We start from the raw sequence: 19,746 nt of genomic DNA, 5'->3' as shown, positions 1-19,746 counted from the left end.
AGAGGGCTTTTGTCTGTTTTACCAGATCTCATCGCAGGGCCAGGCAGGCAGAGTGCCCTAGCGCACTGTTAACTCTGAGCCCTACTGATGGGCGGTGATATTATTGACTGTTTTGATGCTGGTGGTTTTGATAGAAACCTTTCACATAATCCAGCCTTCTCCCCACGAGCTGAGTGACCCTCACAGCTGCCAAACCCACCACCCCTGCTAGCAACTTCTGCAGTGCTGTTATCTCTGGTCGGTACAAAAACCAGCTGATTGCATGGTGAATGAGAAGAGCCAAGAAGCTCTGACAGATGCGGTGCCACAGGGTGGTGTTACTCTTCAGTGTCCCATGGTCCTGCAGGGCGCCTGTGCCAGGAGAATGCAGACACGCTGTGCAGGGCAACATCGGCATCCCGGCATAGTCACCCCTCCCTAAAGCTTCCAGACCCTCCGGCCTCAGCCACCAGCAGCTCAGACGGCTGTAAGGATGGCTGTGCCTTGCCGAGGGCTCTGCGATGTGCCACCAAGACGTGTAGCGGAGGGACGATGTCCCAGGGGGGGCCCAGGTTTGGGCAGGGCTGCGCTTCAGCCCACACATGGTGAGTGGTTGCAGCAAGGCGGGCAGGTCCACATCGCAGCGGGGCAGCTGGACCGGTGGGTCCGAGGTCAGCGGGGGCTGAGCTTGGGACAGGAGGCGCTTTCCGTGGCTGCTGCCAGCTCCCGCTGTTTGCTCTTTTCTCTTCCTCTCTGCTCGTTGCAGAGCAGCGTGCGCTTTGGCTCCGTACCACAGGGAATGTCATCAAGCCGCACGCGCTGGGAGCGAGCAGTCGTGGTACCGGCGGCGGGCCGGGGCGCTTGCTCGAAGCCGGTGGCATATGTTGCTGGCACTGCGACGTATCAGCTCTTGCCGGTGGGGTTTGGGTTGCTGTCAGGATCAGTCTTAGCCTCCAAGTTTGCAGTCCTCGTCCTCCGGTGTGCTAGGACCGGCAGCGGCAGCGGCTGGCTTGCTGCTGTGCCGATACCCGTTGCCATGGCTGCTCTGCTAATGGTGCATCGCCTGCTGCTGCCGTTACATCACTCCTGTGGTACCTCTGCATCGGCAGCGAGGAACCGAGCAGCACCGTCTGCATTGCCGGCGCTTCCCGCTCGCTCGGAGCGAGCTTGAGAAGGGAAAGTTTGGCGGCGAGCTCGAGCAAGAGGCATCATCTCACAGGAGCTTTGGCCTGAATTGAAACAACTCCTGATGGCTCTGTCAAATATCTCCCTGTGGATCCGGGATGCCTGGGCAGTAGGTAAATAGGGATGCTGGTGTGGAGCGGGGTGACTCAGGGAGAAGCTCGTGGAGGGCAGGTACACTGTGCTCTGCAGCTGAGGGTCCTGAAGGGATGCTCTTCTCCCAGGGGAGAGTGAAGCTCAGCTCCCCTTGGCTTAAACTCCCCTTGGCTTCAGCCCCGGTCCTTATACACCCACAGCGGCCGTGGCGTCCCAAGCCTGAACACTCGCTCGCGCTCAGTGAGACTGTGCGAGCTGTTACAGAGGTAGCAGCACCCGCTGTGGCTGATGGTGCTGGCTCGCACCCCTGCCCCGGGCAGCCTGGTGGGGACGATCCCAGTGGGATGCTGCCGTGCCCCTGTGTCCAGCCCCAGGGCGAGGGTCAGAGCTCGCTGCTGCCAGCCTGCAGCCCTGAGAGGGCAGAGACCACCCCCCAGGAGACACAGGGTGATGTGGGGAGCAGCCTCCAGCAGCCCTGGCCTTCAGCCGTCTGTTGTTAACACCTCTGCCCATGGCTGCGCCTGTCTCCGGGCACAGCCGGGGCTGCTGCCTGCTCCCCTCCACAAGCCCCGGGGCAGAGAGGGTGTCCCCCCTGCCACCAGTCGTGCCTCAGTTTCCCCCCAGCAGCGAGGCTGGCCAGGCTCAGGTCAGGAGTGCTGGGGATGTGTGGGATGGAGCCGGCCCCGCAGCTCTGCTTTCCCAGGACACCCTTCACCTCCCACAGGCATTTGCCACGGGGTGGGGGCCCCCTCAGAGGCATTTCATATTTGAGCCTGTCACCGATAAGCTTGGCAGGAGGGTCACCGCCAAGGGCAGCAGGCTCTGCAGTGGCCGTGCCGCTCCTGATGGCCGCCGTGTCCTCCCGCTGCACGTTCTGGCTGGGCTGGGGATGCGGGTGGCAGCCGCGGCTCGCACGGACATCCCAAACCGGCTCTTGCCCCAAGCTTGCACTGAGCCGCTTCTGAAAACAGCCCAGCCCTCGGGAGCGCTGGCAGCAGTGCTGCTTTATCAGCCCCTGCCTCGGGCCGGGCTGCTGGCCCCTCGCACCACGTCGCCAAGCCGCCGCGTGATGCAGGGCCGTGAGTGACTACTGGGGCTGTGCCCAAAACACCCTCTGAGCGACTGCTCCTGAGGAGCAAAAGCCAGAACATCAGGGTGTCACGCTCGCTGTTGCATGCAGGGTAGTGCAAGCACGGTGCGACCCCTCGGGGCACAGCTTTGGGGTGCCTGGGCTGCCAGAGAGGTGCTTGGCTCAATGCCCCCTTCCCCACCCCTTCTCCTCCTCAGCTGCTGCTTCTGCTGGGAAGATGAAACCAGCCCCACCAGCGGCTCGGCGATGCCTGCGCTGCTGCCTGTGTCAGCTCAGGATGGCACCGGCTCGCTTGCGTTCCCAAACGAGTGCGTGTCTGCAAAGGGTGGAAAGCCCTGTAGGGCAGGGACCCCCACCCTGACCGCCCACACTGCCCTTTCCCCCTTTGTGCAGCACCAGCTGGCCACGCTGCCCTCTCTTCGCTGCCTGCAGCTCACGTGGGCAGGGCAGGGAGCTGGGCCCCCCTCGCCGGCCGCCCGGGCACGCTTCCGCTTCGCCCCAGGGTGGACCCGGGTTTCGGTGCTGCGGTTTGCCCATGTGGTTGGCGCCCGCAGGGTGGGTGCCCGGGGGTGCCCCGGCAGCGGGGCCGAGGCTGTGGAGGTAAGCTCTTGTGCTGCGGTTCTGGGGAGGATGGTGGGGGCTGGACCCCCATCAGGATGCTGGCACTGGGTGACTCGGGGAGGGGGGGGGCAGCAGGGGGCTGGGCTTTGGGGTGTTGCCGAGTTTTGGGGGGACACCCTCTAGCTGCTGTGGGGAGTGGTGGGGGTGGCCGTTGGGGGACGTGTGGGCAGAAGGTGAGGAGCGTCGGCAACAGCCAAGGCCGAAGGCTGGATCTGTGCGAGCCAGGTGGAGGGGTGCAGCGAGCCAGGGTGCAGGGTCCGCCCTTGGGGTGCTCTCAGAAAGGGAGGGGCATCCGCGGAGCCCCACGTCATCAAAGAGAGCAGGTTGGGGGACTGGGGTCTGCAGAGACGAACGTGTGCTCCCTGGCCCCCTGCACCCCCTCCCTTCCTGCTGCATGTAGGTCAGGTTTTTCGGGAGATGCCCCAACCCTGCCCCATGCCCAGCCACGCTCCCAGCTCCCAACCCCGGGGGGCAACTGGGCACATGGGACGAGGCAGAGGCCAGGGCACAGGGCTCCTTCTGCCCCTTTGTCAGGACCCCCGGCCCCTCGGGGCATCACCTCCTGGCAGGCACCAAACAGGGGGTCGAGAGGAGGAAAAGCCCCGTTCCTGTGGGAGAAAAGGGGGCTACGTTCACCCGCAGCAGGGAAAACTCCATCCCTGGCTGCATGGCACTGCTCTCCAGGCTGGGGGCTCTGCAGCCAGGCGAAGCTTCAGCGTGGTTTATACACACACACACACGCCCCGACACCTCTTGGTTGATATGGAAACGAGTCAAATTATTTAAAGGAGAAAAAAAAAAAGTGAAAAAAAGCTCCTGGTGTTAAGGCATGTCGTTATGGTAACACAAATTAAAAAAGTAACTAGGCTGGGGACGTGGCACCTTGCTTTCGGGTGCTGGGTGTTGTGCAGGCTCCGCCGCTCTATCAGCCAGAGCGGGGGGAAGGGTGGGCAGGACGGTACCGCGGGCAGGATGGCAGCCGTGGGCAGCAGGGGTGATGCTCGGGATGCAGAGCCAGGGCACGGCTGACCCAACAGTGCAGGAAGAGGGGGACATGGTTTGTGCCGGGGAGCCTGATCCCATTTTGGGGCCGTTAGCCTTCACCCAGGCAAGCGGGATCGCTGTCGCTACCCCGGCTGGGTTCTGGTGTGAAGCAGGATGCTGTGGCCAGAGGCGGCTGCGGTTTGGCAGCTGGGGCGTTGGCGTGCTCGCTGGGGATGAGCACCCCTTGCACCGCGGGCGCCAGAGGGGAAGTGTTTGTTGTGTTTGTCACGCTGGTAATAGGAGCGCCTTGACCGATGGGGATGGGGAGGGGCACGCAGGCAGAGCCTGCCTGCACCCCCAGCGCCTTCGGAAAGCCCTCAGCCCCGGCACCCCACGCTTGCTGCTCTTCCCTGTAACATGTGAGTCCAGCTCGGGATGTGCATGCTCCTGGCCAGGCGGATGAAGCAGCGCTGGCTGCTGAGCAGGAACGTCCCAGCTAGCAGACAGGGTGACGGGACATCAGACCCTGGTCCCCAGGGGTGACACCCAGCGCGGTGGGTGACACCGGGCACAGGACTTTGCGCAGCACCTGGTGCTGACAGTGGCCATCCCTCTGCCCACACCGGGGGGAGCTGGCGAAGGATTAGCCCTAAATCCTCGGGGGTAACACCCTGGTCACCCACGAGCTCAAAAACCCGCACTCTGCCTTCGCTGCCCGGACTGGGGCTTGCATGCACTCGGCAGGCAGCGTGCCGGCAGCAGCACTCCCTTGGCTCTGGCACAAACCGTGCTGGGGAGGAAACCCACATCCGCACTGCTCCAGCGAGCCCAAATCCTTCTCTCAGGGACCTTTCCACCAGTATGGTTGTTTCAGAGGGTCTGGTCAAGTGCCTGGCCCACCCCTGCAGAGGTTTCCTTCCCAGGAGACCTTTGTGGGGCAGCCACAGACGGGGCAGGGCACGTTAACCTTGCTGAGAATGCTGAAACCGTTGTGATGAAAGGCACCGTGTCCCTTTCGCTCCCTCCTTTTCAGTTGCAACTTCTGCTGTTCTGCAGCCTGGAGGTTGCTTCACCGGAGCGTGGGGTGTTTCCTGCGCCCAGGAGCAGCTGGGCAGTCACCCAGGGCGACAGGGCTTGCTTCCTTCCCCAATTTCACCCTGCTCCCTTCCTGGCTTGCTCTGGCAGCCCGCGGGGAGGGCGTCCAGCCCCCGGCGCAGCAGCGGTGGCGGTGATGGGGTCTGGTCGCACCCAGCAGCAGCATGCCTGGGTGGCTTTGCTAGGGCGGGACACAGCCACATCCCAGTCCCCGCGTTCCTGGAGAGACCTGGGACAGGAGCAGGCTGCACCAGCGTGGTGTCGGCCGGCAGCAGCAGTGCTCGCAAGGAAGCTGCCAGCCCGCCTCCCTCTCACTCTGCTTCCTCCTGCTTGCAGCCACCTCTAACCTGGACCTCGAGAGCAAGAAAGCCACCCACACCAAGCTGTCATGGCAGCAGCCGGTGAACGTCTTCCTGGCGGCCGGGCGGCCGCCAGGCATGGAGCAGCTGCACCAGGAGGCCCAGCTCAACCTGCAGAGCTTGCTGCAAGGTAGCAGGGCAAGAGGGGCCGGTGGCGGGCTGGTGAGGGTGGCCGGGACAGGCGCTGCCGTGGCTACACGACCACCATGCAGTGAGGTCATCTCCCATGTATACGTGTCCAAGCTGCTCCTCTGACCCCACCAAGCCATAGGATTTGGGTCCCTGGGGGGGAGCAGCCTCCAGCAGCCCCCCTCTAATCTCTGCTCCCAAACCATTGCTGCATGCGGCAAAGCACCCGGGGCCAAGACCAGCTGCCGGGGCCACGGGCGCCCGGCAGGCCCACCGCGGCATGGTTCTGCCCACGAGGGCCTTGGAGACCCGGCCGCCAATCTGTCTAGCCGGATCAGCGTGGCTGTTGATTTTATTTCCTTCCAATTTCTTAACCAAGCCGTCACACAGCCTTGGCTCGGATGCTTTGCAGGCATCGATTAGATCAGCAGCCCAGCCTTCTCCCGGTTTATAATCTCATTAAATCAGCCTGAGCAGACCTGGTTTCCGCCAGGCCATAACGACTGGCATTAACTAGCTCAAAAATTACAGGATGGGGAGGCACTGAGTTCCCTCCTGGCTGTCCCTGGCAGGGCTCTGCTTCCCTGAAGGACCCCAGGCAGCCCCCGGGAGGAGCCGGGTGGGCTGCTCGGGGTCCAGCACTGCCTCGACTTCCCCCAGCCCTGGCATTGCTCCCTGGGTCTCCCTTCCTCACCTCCTGAGCCGCCCGTGTCAGGCAGGGGTGGCAAGCCAGCTCAGGGACAGACAGCCGGGACAGACACACATGCCTTTGTGTTCCTCCTGCCCCAGGGGAAACACCTTCACCCCCAGCCGGCGGCTGGAGCAGGGTCCCAGGCACCGTTTCTCTTGCAGAGGAGTATGAGGAGCAGTACGCCGAGAGCAGGGTCACCGGGCAGACCTTCCGTGCCGCCGGTCACCTGCCCCCCGACACCCCCCCCGAGCCGTCACCCCGACCCCCGCCCGCCAAGCGCCTCGAGTTCGTGCTTATGGTGAGTGCCGGGGTGGTGGGGCAGGGCGGCACAGCCCCAGCATCGCCTGGAGGAGAGGGGTTGGCGCAGCCGGAGTGGCAGCAAGGCTGGGGGGGAAGCCGTTTGTGTCCCACCCTCATCCCTTTGGTGGGTCACATGCCTTTCCCCCCGCAGCCCCCGAGCCGGCGAGCAACCGAAGAGGAGAGTGCGGGCACGACCGCGGTCAGTGCTCGGCCGCCTGACGCCTCCCTGAGCCTCCCCACCAGCCCAGACAAGCAGCCAGCCTGGAGCAGGGCCTTCCCCCTGCCCACCGTGGAGGAGAAGCAGTGGCATCAGTCCTGCTCCGTCCAAACCAACATCGTCCCCATCAATGTCTCGGGTAGGGCAGCACCCCTGCGGCACGGTGCGGGGGGAGAGGCGCGAGAGGCAGCGCCAGCACTGAGCTGGCACCGGGGGGAGGCTGCGGGGTGCAGGCGAGGATGCGCCCCAGCGTCTGGCTGTGGCGGGGTGCACAGCGGTGGGAGGGGGTGCTGGGGCTGTGAGCCTGTGTCCCCGTGGGCCAGGCGGGCGCCGGAGGCAGAGCAGGGGACAGCAGGGCCATGCTGGCATCTGTCATTCCCATCCATCTCTCCTGCCATCCGCAACTTTGTGCGTCTGATCCACCAGCCACACCACCGTCTGGTCTCTTGTTTCTGCCGTGCTGCCCAGCCAGCCAGTTCTGTTGTCACCTTGGCTCTCGCCATGCTCCATGTGGCCAGCCTGTCTCACCTGTCTATCCATCCATCCATCCATCCATCCATCCATCCATCCATCCATCCATCCTTGCGGGGCTGCAGCTCCCAGCAGTGTGGTCCTGCCCGGTCCTTGCAGGCACGAGCGCCACGCTCTGCTCCCAGGTAGGAGCCTGGGCCTGGCAGCTGAGCAGGATGCACCTCTGAAGGCAAAAGACGTCGTTTGGCCCTTTTCCTCCACCATGGAGAGTTGTGCTGGGACCACGCTGGTCCCTCTCCTCATGTCCATGTCCCCAGTCTGGCTCAGCGCCGCTGGCCCCATTAACAACAAAGCCCAGCAGTGCAAGGTCTGGCCCCACCATCACAGACAGAGCCTGTCACGCAGACCGGGACCGGTCTCCGCAGCTTTCCGTGCATCCCACCTCCATCTGCAGCATCTCCGTCTTGCCACAGCGCCCGCCGTGCCTCCATCTCCCACGTGGCTCACCCCCATGGCTCACCGCCCTCCTGCCATCCCATGCTCCTGCCCGCCGTCGCCATCCCAGGCCGGGGGACACCCGGGCGACACACGGCAACGGAGGGGGCCAAGCCCTCGCCCTGGCAGCCCCTCCTGGCACCACCACGTACAGCGTGTTTGTTTTGGCTACAGGGCAGCACTTTGCTAGGCACGCGAGTGCTCGTCACTCCCTGTTTAACACAGAGACCGCGATGAACCCCAAGTCCACCCTGCGGCGTAGACGGACCATTATCGGATTCCCTAACCTGTCCCTGCGAGACCAAGGTGACGGCAAGAACCGCGCAGCCACTTCTGTGCCCCAGCGGCGCCTGGGCAGGGCTGGCACCTGCTGGAGCTGCCCTGACGGTGGGCAGAGCCACGCCGGGGGCTGGCAGCCAGCCTGGGCACAGACGGGCTCCCCAGGGATGCCCTGGCCTTGGGGAGGTAAAGGCCACCATGCTGGATCTACTCCCTGCTGGGACACCGAGGTGCTGGGCAGGCTGGTGACACTGGGCTGGCCCTGGGGCTGGCGTGGCATGGGGGACAGCCCGTCACCCCAAGTCGGGGTCCTGCACACTTACAGGCAGGAAGGCCACCAAAATTTTTCTTAGTCACCCAGCCTCAGCTCCGGCAGCCCCTGCCCCGTGCCCACCCGCCCCGGCTGCGGGCAGACCTCGCGCGCAGGGTGCCGGGGCTGCGGGGCACGCACCCTGCCTGGGTCTTTGCCAGGGCTGGCGAACTGGTCTGCACCAGTGTGCCGAGGATGCTCGCACGGCTGAGGGTGCCTGCAGCACTCGGCGCAGCCGCAGACTGGTGTTGGACCCCATGGGGACAGCAGCCATCCCGGCTCGGGGGCCTTGTTGCGCCCTCCCCTATGGAAGGCGTGGAGCAACCAGAGCCAGACTCTTCTTGGAGGCAGGTAGGGACAGGAGGAGGAGAAGCCATGGCACCAGCTGCACCAGGGGGAATTGTCACTGGGCAGGAGGAACGTTTTTCCCCAGACAGTGGCCAAACCTCCAAAAAGTTGTCACGACTCCTCCCCTGGAGACGGTCAGACCTCAAGTCACTGCATCTTTGAGCACCCTGGTCTGCTGGGTGTGCTCTGGGCGGGCTCCCCAGGTCCTTCCCCGTCCCGGCTGTTCTGAGAGGAGGTGGCACTGTGAGCCATTGCGTCCCTCCCAGACCTGGCTGGTGATGCCTTACTCTGCCTCCATCTGTGTCCCCACCACGGGGCAGCATCGGGGCAGCACTTTGGTCACCATGGATGGAGACTCCTGCCATGGCTAAGTTGTCCAAGGCACACCTCAGCCAACAGATCCCAGGCTTGAGGGTTAACACAGGCCAGGGACTGTCCCCACTTGGGTTATGGCCACACCAGTACAGGGGGAAGGAAAGCATCTGTGATCTGGTAAGAGGGTGTCGACCTGTCCCCTCCAGTCTGCCCAGGTCCAATTCATGCCGGGGCAGAGATGCAGCCCCAGAGAACAGCCACGGGTGACACCAGTCCTGGCTCCGTGGCAGACGGAGTGGCACCAGTCCTGGCCCCGTGGCTCATGGGGTGGCACCAGTCCTGGCCCCGTGGCACACGGAGTGGCACCAGTCCTGGCCCCGTGGCTCATGGGGTGGCACCAGTCCTGGCTCCGTGGCACACGGAGTGGCACCAGTCCTGGCCCCATGGCTCATGGGGTGGCACCAGTCCTGGCCCCGTGGCTCATGGAGTGGCACCAGTCCTGGCCCCATGGCTCATGGGGTGGCACCAGTCCTGGCCCCGTGGCACACGGAGTGGCACCAGTCCTGGCCTCGTGGCACATGGGGTGGCACCAGTCCTGGCCCCATGGCTCATGGGGTGGCACCAGTCCTGGCCCCATGGCACACAGGGTGCCACCAATCCTGACCCTGTGGCACGCACGGCAGGACCGTGCCACCCACGCACTGGCAGAGCGAAGCAGGATGATGCTCACCCGGGCTGTGTCTTTCCTTGCAGGAGGTGCCAACGGCCCCACATTCAACACACGCGTGCCCATTGCCGAGTCCCTCTCCTGCAGCTTCGTGCCTGAGGCCGCGAGCGGGGGGAAGACGCCCCAGGAGATCAGCCCCCACCAGCCCCTCTCTGCCCCACTGAGGAAGACCTTCAGCGACCTCGGGGCTCGCTGCTGCCAGCCGCCTGCTGCCATGGACAACGCGGCCACCCCCTGCGCCGCCACCTGCAACGGGCCGCAGGGCACCCCCTTCCCCTCGCCCTGGAGTGGCCTGGGCTACACGAGCCCCCCCAGCCCCACCGCCACCCAGGGCAAGGGGCCCACCTGCACCTCGCCAGGCGGCTCCAGCCCATCACCCAGCCCAGGCTCGCCCGCCACCACCGCCTCCTTCTTCATCGCCACGGAGGAGCATGTGGGCAGCAACGGGCCTGGCTCCTTCTCCGGCACGGTGCTTGAGTCCCCCCACACCTCCGGGGGCGGCCAGAGGTGCGACGGCCGAGAAGCCAAGGTGAACTTCTTGCCGGGAAGCCAAGAGGAGCCAGAGCCGGCGGCAGAGCCGGTGCGGCTGGAGGTGGAGCGGGCAGGGTGCCGGTTCCGCGAGCGGTCGCTGTCGGTGCCCACCGACTCGGGGTCCCTCTGCTCCGTGGACATCATGTACGCCGACACGCGGCGGGGCAGTGCCAACTACGCCCTGGGCTACCCCAGCGCCAGCTCCGAGGGCAGCACCAGCACTGACAACGTCTCCCTGGGGCTGGAGCAGGAGGGGCAGCGGCGGCAGCGCTCCAAGAGCATCTCCCTCAAGAAGGCGAAGAAGAAGCCCTCGCCACCCACACGCAGCGTCTCTCTGATTAAAGAGGGGCAGGACGACGACGCAGGGCCTGGCTCAGTGCTGCCCAAGGAGCAGCGACCCAAGAGCCTGTGCATCCCGCCGGAGCCCCAGGGCCACCGGCTGGTGCATGCAGACCCCCAAGGGAGCGTGGGGAGGGAGCCCGACGGCACGGCTGCCCCCCATCAGTGGCATCTCACAGACTGGAAGGCTGGCGATCCCTACCGGTCCCTCTCCAGCTCGAGCACGGCCACAGGGACCACGGCCATCGAGTGCGCCAAGGCACGGGGCAGCTCCGAGTCCCTCACGTCCCCCTCCGTCTCCAGGGCCACGACACCCTCCCAGGTCTCCACCGAGGCTGACCTCAAGACCTCCTCCCCAGGCAGGCCCACAGGGCTGATGTCCCCATCCAGCGGGTACTCCAGCCAGTCGGAGACCCCGACTCCCACCATTCCCACCTCCGCCATCCTCGGGCACTCCCCGCACCAGGTGCGGGTGAGGCCGCTGGTCCCTGAGAGGAAATCCTCGCTGCCCCCCACATCCCCCATGGAGAGGAGCCCCAAATCCAGACTGTCCTTCGACCTGCCACTCACGCCGCCTGCCCACCTCGACCTCTCGGGGCTGAAGATCTCCCTGAAGGGGAAGACGAAGGTCAGCCGGCACCACTCCGACTCCACCTTCGGCACCAAGCTGGCCCAGAAGACCAGCCCCATCACGCCCATCATGCCGGTGGTCACGCAGTCCGACCTCCGCTCCGTCCGCCTCCGCTCCATCAGCCGCTCGGAGCCGGAGGACAACGCCGACGGCGCGGAGCACACCGAGGAGCCGGCACGTGGTCCCTGCCTGGCGCCAGAGAGGAAGGTGAAGCCTCCCGTGGCAGAGAAGCCGCCGCTGGCCAAGCGGCCCCCAACCATCCTGCCCAAGCCCCCAGCTCTGCGGGAGGAGGGTCCCCTGTCACCCACGTCCCCACCGGGCGCTGCCACCAAAGAGAAGGGGCAGCTGCAGGACAGCTTCGTGGTGCTGCGGAAAGGGGAGCTGAGGAGGGGTCCGGGGGAGCTCCCCTCGCCCCTCACCCCAGCAGGACCCCGGCGGCTCTCGCAGGACAGCCTGGAAGATGAGCCACGGCTGGAGCGGAGCGGTGCCGCAGAGAGGGAGCGGAGGAAGGCCAAGGTGCCACCACCAGTGCCCAAAAAACCCAGCGTGCTCTACCTGCCGCTCGTCCCAGCCCCGGCGCAGCTGGGAGCTGGCGTGGGGGACCAGGTGCCCACCCCCAGCCCCATCATCACTCTGGACGTCGACCCCACCTGCTGCAACCCTGACGCCGAGGACCTGCCGTCCCCAGAGGCCCTGGGCACAGCACAAGCTGGCGGCCCTGCCTGGGAGCAAGGTGAGGGTCTCCCTGCTCCTGTGGCGGGTTTCACCCCAGGGACAGGGGGCACCCCTGTGCCCACACAGGGCGGTTCATGGCTGCTTCTCCCCATCCACAGGCAGCTCGGCGGAGGCCAGCATGGAGGAGAAGAGCTTTGCCAGCGACAAGACAGCCGACTCCATCGCAGAGGAGGATGACGATGTGTTCGTGACATCCCGCACCACAGAGGACCTCTTCACCGTGATCCACAGGTAGGGCTGGTGTGTGGCACTGGGTGGGCACAGCCCCCCGCCCCTCCTGCATCCTGCCACGGTCACAGGGCCAGGCACACTGTCCCCCCGGCCACGACACCTTAAATTTTCCACACCGGGGCCGATGTTCACAGCTGGGAACAGCTCGGCTGTTGCTGCCTCCAGCGCTTTGGAGTTTAGCACCCTGAGCCAGGCTGGTTTTCCAGCTTGTGGGGGGCGTCCACTGCTCCATCAGCTGCAGGGCAAGTTGGACCTAGCTGTCAGGAGAGCGTTTGCCAGTAGCTAGGTCCATCGCCTGCCATACACGGGTTGTCTTCTTGCCCCGGAGAGCCGCAGCCGGGCAGGCATCGTGCCTCTTGCTGTAGGACCTCGCCCCATCCAGAGCGGTGGCAGGTCCCTCCCGGAGCTGCTCCTACCGCATGTCTCTTTGATGCCCAGGTCGAAGAGGAAGGTCTTGGGGCGGAAGGAGCCTGGTGACACCTTTGGCAGCCGGCCCAACTCCCACTCGCCCGTAAAGACTTCGGGCTCCCCAACCGGCGAGTGCCCGGCAGCAGCGGGCAGCACTGGGAAGTCTTCCAGCAGGAACGAAGACTTTAAAGCCCTGCTCCAGAAGAAGAGCAGCAAAACCAGCCCTGGTACCCGGCCATCTGCTGCCGAACTGCTCAAGACCACAAACCCGCTGGCTCGGAGGGTCATGATGGAGTTTGCCCCTGAGCTAGACGGTGCAAACAGCCCCAAAAGCCAGCCCTAACCTTGCATGGTCCCTTCTGGCCATGAAGGGCTGGAGATGGCTGCAGAGGGAGTATTGCTGCGGAAGGGCTGTCCTGGCTCCCCGGGTGAGTCCATGTGTCCCACCAGGGGTTTTCTTCTGCTTTTGTTTCTTCCTTGGAGAGCCGCCGGCAGAGTGGCAGCGTTTGGAGCCCAAGCCCCCGTGTCTCTGGCAGAGCTGGGCCCTTTCCAGGAGGGAAGAGGTGGCATGGCGGCTGGGACCGTCCCCGGCTGAGCCGGCTCCCAGCACCGAAGGTGCCTGCTTGGGAAGCAGAGTGGGACTGCAGCCCCCGGCATCGCTCGGCGCCCGCAGCGCAGCTAGCTTGAAACTGTTTGGTCACTTCGGCATGTGGTACTTTAAATGGCTTTTCTAATGCACACTGGTGATGATGTTTTATTCTCTTTTATTTGACATTGTACCTTGAGTTTCCCAGGCAAAGATCCCGGGTTGGAGTTCGGATGGATACACAGAGACGTACTTTGGGAAGACATAAGGGGGCCGTCAGGAATTGAGGTTGTTTTGGAAGATCCATAAGCGGTTCCCCCTCATCGTCCTGAGCATCCTCCCCGCCACACGGGGAACAGGCACCCCGGCATCCGCAGCCAGCGCGATGACCTGAAGCCAAAACCCAGCCCCTCGAAAGCCCCCAAAATGCTGCATTTCAGAGCTCCTCAGCTCTCAGTCCAAAAGCAAACCCCAGGGTCACCTCCGCTGCCAGCCCGGGGGAGCCTTGCCCCGCCGGCCGCACCACCTGCGGCAGTCCGCCAGCCTCCCCGCTCCCCGCCAGCCTCCCCGCGTGAGCTGGTCCTGCACCAGGCTGTCGACTTCGGGTGGCGAGGGGTGCGGGCGGCCCTGCTGCCGCGGGAAGGAAGGGCTGCAGCAGGCCAGTGCTGCCCGGGGAAGCCCTTCCCCAGCTCTGCCTCTTGCACCGAAGCACCCTGCGACAGCATCTCCTGCAAACATCTGCCGTGTCAGCCGCTGGAGGTCCTAGGCTGCTGCCGAGCTGTTGGTCAAACCCGGTGACTCCCGGGGTCCCTCCTGGGGTACCCACTGCTCCGCCCGTGCCTGCAGGGGAGCTGAGCGAGGCCGAGCGGGATGCGTGCCAGCACCACTGGCAAAGCAGGGGCTGCACCCTGCTGCTGTGCAGGGAGCGCTGTTGGCAGTGCCACCGTCCGTCTGGCACACGCAGGTCCCCGAGCCAGCCGGGCTTGTGTTCCCGAGTGTCCCGTGGGCCGGGACGCGCTGCCAAGGCAAGCAGCGGGCCCCACGCGGTGCGTGCCTGGCCACCCATCCGCGAGGCTGCCCGCGTGGGTGCTGCGAGGAGGTGGCACGTTCCACAGCGGCGCAGGGGACGCAGTGCTGGCACGGCTGTGTCACCCAGCCCTGCCAAAGGGGAGGTTTGCACATCCCCGGCTGGGGTGCCAGCCCTTCCCTGGGGCACATTGGAAGGCACAGGGTGGGATTCGTCCCCCTCACCCCTAGCTGCTTCTTCCTGGCTTGGCTCCATCATGGGAGCCCCAGCTGTCTGCGACAGGCCACGGCAAGGGGCAGCGGGGCAGGGACAGCCGCTGGGGCCAGGGCAGAGCTCGGGAGGAGGGCAGGACTGGGAGGAAATGTGTGCCTGTAGCAAGAGAGAAAGGCCCAGACTAGGGCTGACAAATTTCTGCTTTATTTCTTGATAACATTTCTGGAAGCTCCATGTGCCCCAGCCCTCCTGCATGTGGGGGAGAGCGATGCGGCTGGGCCCGGGTGGCAGTGGGGAAAGGAAGGCACCACAGCAGCACTACAGCTGCCCCTCCAAGGGGTCAGGGCTGGTCTGGGGGCGGGTCTCTTCTCCCCCCTCCCAGGAGCTCTGCACATCGCCTGGGCCACTGGGGGGCACAGCCCTCTGCAAACACCTGCATTCACAAGCCCGTGCTGGATTTGACCCTAAAAGCAGCTCCACTCCACTTGTGGTTGGTTCCCCCTCCCTTCCCTCCTATTACTTGCACATTGCTCCCTTCCCTCTCCCGGGGTTGCAGATTTAAGCCTGTAATTAAGATCCAGGCTGAGAAACTCAGGAAAAAAAAAAAAAAAGAAAAAGCTCTAACAAATTTCCATGCTTCGTCTCCATCCCACGGCACCCAGCCCTCCCGCTGCTCCCAGGCCGGTGGCAGGGTGCTGGCGCGGGGGGGACGGGAGAGGGAAGCTCTGGGGACGAGTACATTTTGCACATGACTGCTCAGGAAACCGGTGGTGGTGGAGGCGGTGGCCGAGGGACGGCAGCCGGCAGAGCGGGCTGGGGACAAGCACGGGGGGGACACCCCTGCAAAAACCCAGCATGGCTGGCAGCGAAAGCGGTCATCCGCTACCGGGTGAGAAATGCCTGGGAGGGCCGGGGTGAATCCTGGCTGCTGAGCTGGGGGTCGGGATGTGGGACGGAGAGCCTCCTTTCCTTGGCTGGAGGAATGGGCTCTTCCCAGCGAGGCCGGCCAGCTCCGGGCTGAAGCTCGTCCCCGGCCGCTTGCTTCCTCCTCCCTCCGGCCGCAGATACGGGACCGATTCTGCGGCTGCTTCACTGTGGGAAAAGCAGCTCGTGGTCCCTGGGGAGAGCCCGGCCGGCGGCGGCGGCAGCCCCTCGTCCCGCCACGGTGCGTACTTCTGAATGTTGTACTTTTAAATCTCGCCAGCTTGGTAAACTGCTCCCTGCTGATGGCTGCCTCTGCGTGCTGGTTCTTGGGGCTGCCGAGGGGGGCCGCAGCCCCGGGGAAGGGTGCTGGGAGCGGGGGGACGGGCACCCCCTGACGCCCCCCGGGTGGCTGGGAGTGATGCTGGCAAGCGCGGGGCCTCTCACAGCGTCTGCCACGCACTCGTGTGTCCCCAGGGGCTCTGGGTGAGCGCAAGGACACTGCTGGGTGTCGGGGACAGCCCGGGGTGGGTGCTGGGGATAAGCTAAGGTGGGTGCCAGGGGTGGCGTGGGGTCCTGGGGGCAGGTGGGATGGGTGCTGGGGTCAGCCCAGGATGCTGGGTGGGTACCAGGGGCAGCCCTGGGTGTCAGGGACGGCTCCAGGTGGGTGCTGGGGTCAGCGTGGGGCAGGTCCTGGGGAGAGCTGTGGGTGCTGGGTCAGCCCAGGGTGCTGGGTGGGTGCCAGGGGTGGCTCTGGGTGGATGCTAGGGACCGATCCGGGGTCCTGGGGATAGACAGGGTGGGTGCCGTGGACCGCCCCGGGTGGGTGTCGGGGACGGCCCCGGGGTCCTGGTGCCGGCGCCGGGGGCGGCCGGGCGGGTGCCGGGCGCGGGCAGCCCCAGCCCGGCGCGCCGCGGGCAGCCCAGGGGCCTCGGCGCGTCCTGACGACGGCAACATGGCTCCCAAGGGGAAGGGCGGCGGCAAGGCGGGGAAGGGTGAGCGGGGCCGGCGGCCAGCCACACCGGGGGCTGGCGGCGCCGGGGGAGGGGGCCGGCCGGGCGCGGGTGGCGGGCCCGGGAGCGGTGAGGGCCGGTTCGGTCTCAGGGCGCTGCGTCCGCAGGTGGCGGCGGCGGCGGTGGCAGCGGCAGCAGCGAGGGCAAAGCCCAGGGACCGAAGGGAGGCGGCAGCGCCGTGAAGGTGAGCCCGGGGGCGGCGAGGGCCGGGCGGCGGCGGCGGGGGCTCCCCCTCCTCCCCCGGCACACGCCTGCCACGGCCCCGGTTCGCTCCCCCCCGCCCAGGTTCGGCACATCCTCTGTGAAAAGCACGGCAAGGCCATGGAGGCCATGGAGAAGCTGAAGTCCGGCCTGCGCTTCAGCGAAGTCGCCTCGCAGTACAGCGAGGACAAAGCCAGGCAGGGGGTAGGTGCTGCGCCTGTCGCGCCCGCGGGTGTTCCCAGCGGAGGGGAGCCCGGCCGCACACCGCCCTGGGGGAGCCCGCCCTCCTGCGAGCCCCCCCTTGCTGCTGCGGCGCTGTGGCTGCTCTTGGGAAGTCCTCCCCGGCTGCCTTCAAAAACCTTCTTTCAGCACCCTCGAGCACAACACCCCCAGCCTCCCCAGTGGGGTGGGCAAACACTGGTTGGGGACAACCGTAACTGCTAGGGAAAGGCACAGGTAGGTGCCGTAGCTCGGCTGTAAATACTTCTTTGCAGCAGAGCTGAGGCACATGAGCCCCACACGGCAGCAGGTCAGTGCTCGGGGAGGGCAGAGCCCAAGTCTGCCAGGGCTTTAGCCAGCCAGTGCTTGCCCTGCGTGAGGAGCTCTTCTCTGTGTGCTGTCCTCCCTCACAGCAGAGCATGCTGCCAAGGCAGGTGCTGCTGGGACAGGTTTCCTCTCCCACAGCCACATCACCCACCCTCCTGCTGATAAAGCCACTGTCGCAGTGAGATTTTCAAAGCTTAACCCCGATGATTCCTTCCCCCAGGGAGACTTGGGCTGGATGACCAGAGGCTCCATGGTGGGACCTTTCCAGGAAGCAGCATTCGCCTTGCCCGTGAGCAGCATGGACAAGCCAGTGTATACAGACCCTCCTGTCAAAACAAAGTTTGGGTACCACATTATCATGGTGGAAGGCAGAAAATAAAATATGAATGACCATTACCTTGTTGACTGCTTGAATCCCAAGAGCTTCCCAGACACCTCGACCTTGGAGCCAGTCAGTCATAACCAGCAGCATGCTTGGAGGCAGCCTGCCATTGTGCCAGGACGCACAGATTACAGCTGGCAGAGAACAGGGACCTGCCTAGAGAGGTAAAGTGTTCCCTGGAAAAGGCAAAGAGCTTTTTCACAGTTGTTGAAGTGTGCTTTGTGTGGCAGGCCAGGCTCTTACTTTTTCCTGTTGCAGAGACAATATTCTGTCCACCTGAATGAGGTGCTCAGGCTTTTATCTGCAAACGTAAATGATCCAGAAGGGGAAAGGGATCCCCCAGGGCCTTGCTCTTCGTCCCCATTCTCATCAACGAGGATGCAGCCATCTCCTGTGCTGCAGTTTCTGCTCCAGAGCTCAGCCTTGGGCTGGGAGGACAGTTGCTTTGGTGGAGGGTGGGTAACACGGCAGCTAGAGCTGGCAGCCACCGCCCCGGACAGCGGCTCGTGCTTGCAGTCACCCAGCAGAGGTGGGGGCCAGGGCTGGAGTCACCCTGGCTGAGCAGTAGCAGGGAAGGGGGTTTGGGGAAGGGAGCCCTCCTGAATGCAGAGTTACCCATACCTAAAGCTGCATCTTATCCACTCCAAGCTGGGGGAAGAAATTGTGTAACTTAAGGTTGAATGAGAGAAAAGCCACTAAATGCTTGCTTGTTGCTCCCTGCATTCCCCTACTGGCGGGTGTGCAGTATCTCAAGCCTAGCAGGCTGTGCGTCACCCTTCTGGTAAAACTACCTGAAGGACAGCATGACTGATGCAAATGAGACAGCACATTACGCCTCCTACCTCTTGGATCTTAGCACTGAGTATCCCAGTGCAGTGATCCCGTTCCTGTTGAAGGACAGAGCTCCAACTCGGCTCATTTCTAGCAACAGACACTGGCTTTGTTTGCAGGCGAGCACAGTGCCACGTCAGAGCGCTCAGAGATGGGGAGAAAACATCAAAGAGAACAAAAGGCCTTTCCCGGGATCATATACAAGGAAGAGGTGAGACCAAAACCAGGGCAGGTCTTTCTCTTCCCTCCCTTTTTGGGGTGTGCTCTAGTTCATTGATATTTTGTTATGAAAGGCAGACAGGCCTTTCTACAGTACAGGAGCAGACGTGGCCTCATTTACGGAACGCTCTATTAATAAACTACTTGTTTCCAGGCCACCAGAACTTTGTTCTACCCATTAGCAAAAGCACATTGGCAAATCTCCTGCATTTGTCATGTCTCCTAGTACAAAGGATTCAAATTCAGCACACCAGTTTCTCCTTGAAAAACCACAAAACTCAGCAAGGTTGGAAGCGTCCCTTGCTATCACAGTGTAATACAGAAGGCAGACTTGCTAGGCACTAAGCATGCATATGGCATGAGGAAACGTCAAAATTCACTGTCGCAAGGAAAGACCGTACAGAAGATGGTCATGCTGATGAGCATACCCTGCCAAGCTCGTCTCAGTGTGGTGGCAGAGGGGCATGCCAGGTAAGCAGGGCATTGCTGAAAGCCACAACAAGGTTCTGATTTTAAGCTTGCACGGTTCTGAACTACAAACCCACTTCATAGCTTCGTTGTGCCTACAGTATGAGACAGACATATTTAAGATACCACAGCTAAACGGTATGTGGAAAGAGGGTTAGAGGACTTTCCTACCAGAGGAAAAGCAGCTTAAAACCAGTATTTCCCCCTCCTGCTGCCTTTGTGCAAGAATAGGCTTTTTAACTGTACTACTCAGAGGGAAATAAAGATTGGAGGGGCCAAACAAGGCCAGGCTAGAGACTCCTTTGAAGCCCTTGAACACTCCAGCAATACCAAGAGGTTTGAGGCGTTCAGCACCTTGCAGCACTCAAGATCTAATTGCTGTTCCAGTCCTCCTGCACCTACATAGCCCTGCTCCTACATACCCCTTCTACGGCAACCGCAGCCTGGCAGGGGTTTGAGCAGAAGGGTTGCTGCAGCACCAGCTCGGTGTCAGACCTGGCATCAGGCAGACGGTGTGCGGGCCTACATTGCTTGGAGGACTTAGAGCAGCAACCAACTTTTCTTCGCCCCCCCCCCACCCCCAGCAAATGCATTCTCAGACCAACTTAAAACCAGGTTGCAGTAGCTCTGTTCTCTCCTTCGCACCAGCAGCCAGCTCACCCAAATGGTGGGTGACATCCAGGCAGACAAATGGGCTTATTTCAGGTGAAGGAGGGAGGAACTGCAGCAGCCTGAGTTCAGGCTGCACACAGCTGCCGTGGAACCGCGCCCTCAGC

The 19,746-nt window shown here is 63.8% G+C and overlaps 2 protein-coding genes across 10 annotated transcripts in view; both read left to right on the top strand.

Moving 5' to 3' along the window:
* NHSL2 (NHS like 2) overlaps window positions 1-13,301 on the top strand; it is a 34,073-nt gene extending 20,772 nt beyond the window's left edge. For 5 of the 7 annotated variants that reach the window (XM_075106430.1, XM_075106436.1, XM_075106431.1 and 2 more), the window contains exons 2-8: window positions 5,384-5,536; window positions 6,388-6,524; window positions 6,678-6,882; window positions 7,884-8,015; window positions 9,715-11,922; window positions 12,023-12,155; window positions 12,594-13,301. In XM_075106430.1, coding sequence (XP_074962531.1) covers window positions 5,384-5,536; window positions 6,388-6,524; window positions 6,678-6,882; window positions 7,884-8,015; window positions 9,715-11,922; window positions 12,023-12,155; window positions 12,594-12,906 — 3,281 coding nt within the window. In that variant the 3' untranslated portion in view covers window positions 12,907-13,301. Of the gene's footprint in view, window positions 1-2,906; window positions 2,948-5,383; window positions 5,537-6,387; window positions 6,525-6,677; window positions 6,883-7,883; window positions 8,016-9,714; window positions 11,923-12,022; window positions 12,156-12,593 lie in introns of those variants that run through there. The other 2 variants (XM_075106437.1, XM_075106432.1) reach the window with 2 other exon arrangements.
* A 1,581-nt stretch (window positions 13,302-14,882) lies between these two features.
* Window positions 14,883-17,466, top strand: PIN4 (peptidylprolyl cis/trans isomerase, NIMA-interacting 4). Of its 3 annotated transcripts, none has more exons than XM_075106441.1 (4): window positions 14,883-15,278; window positions 16,431-16,507; window positions 16,609-16,728; window positions 17,291-17,466. In XM_075106441.1, the coding sequence occupies exons 1-4, from the start codon at window positions 15,023-15,025 to the stop codon at window positions 17,447-17,449; spliced, it is 612 nt and encodes a 203-aa protein (XP_074962542.1). In that variant the 5' UTR covers window positions 14,883-15,022; the 3' UTR covers window positions 17,450-17,466. The 3 variants fall into 3 exon arrangements, with proteins under 3 accessions (XP_074962542.1, XP_074962544.1, XP_074962545.1); XM_075106443.1 differs by having other exon boundaries at window positions 15,160-15,554; XM_075106444.1 differs by lacking the exon at window positions 14,883-15,278 and adding an exon at window positions 16,221-16,305.
* The last annotated feature ends 2,280 nt before the right edge of the window (window positions 17,467-19,746 follow it).

Source organism: Phalacrocorax aristotelis, chromosome 11, assembly GCF_949628215.1.
Source record: "Phalacrocorax aristotelis chromosome 11, bGulAri2.1, whole genome shotgun sequence".
NCBI classification, from domain to species: domain Eukaryota; kingdom Metazoa; phylum Chordata; class Aves; order Suliformes; family Phalacrocoracidae; genus Phalacrocorax; species Phalacrocorax aristotelis.
Note: the sequence above shows the minus strand (reverse complement) of the source record. Positions and strands in the feature narration are given on the sequence as shown.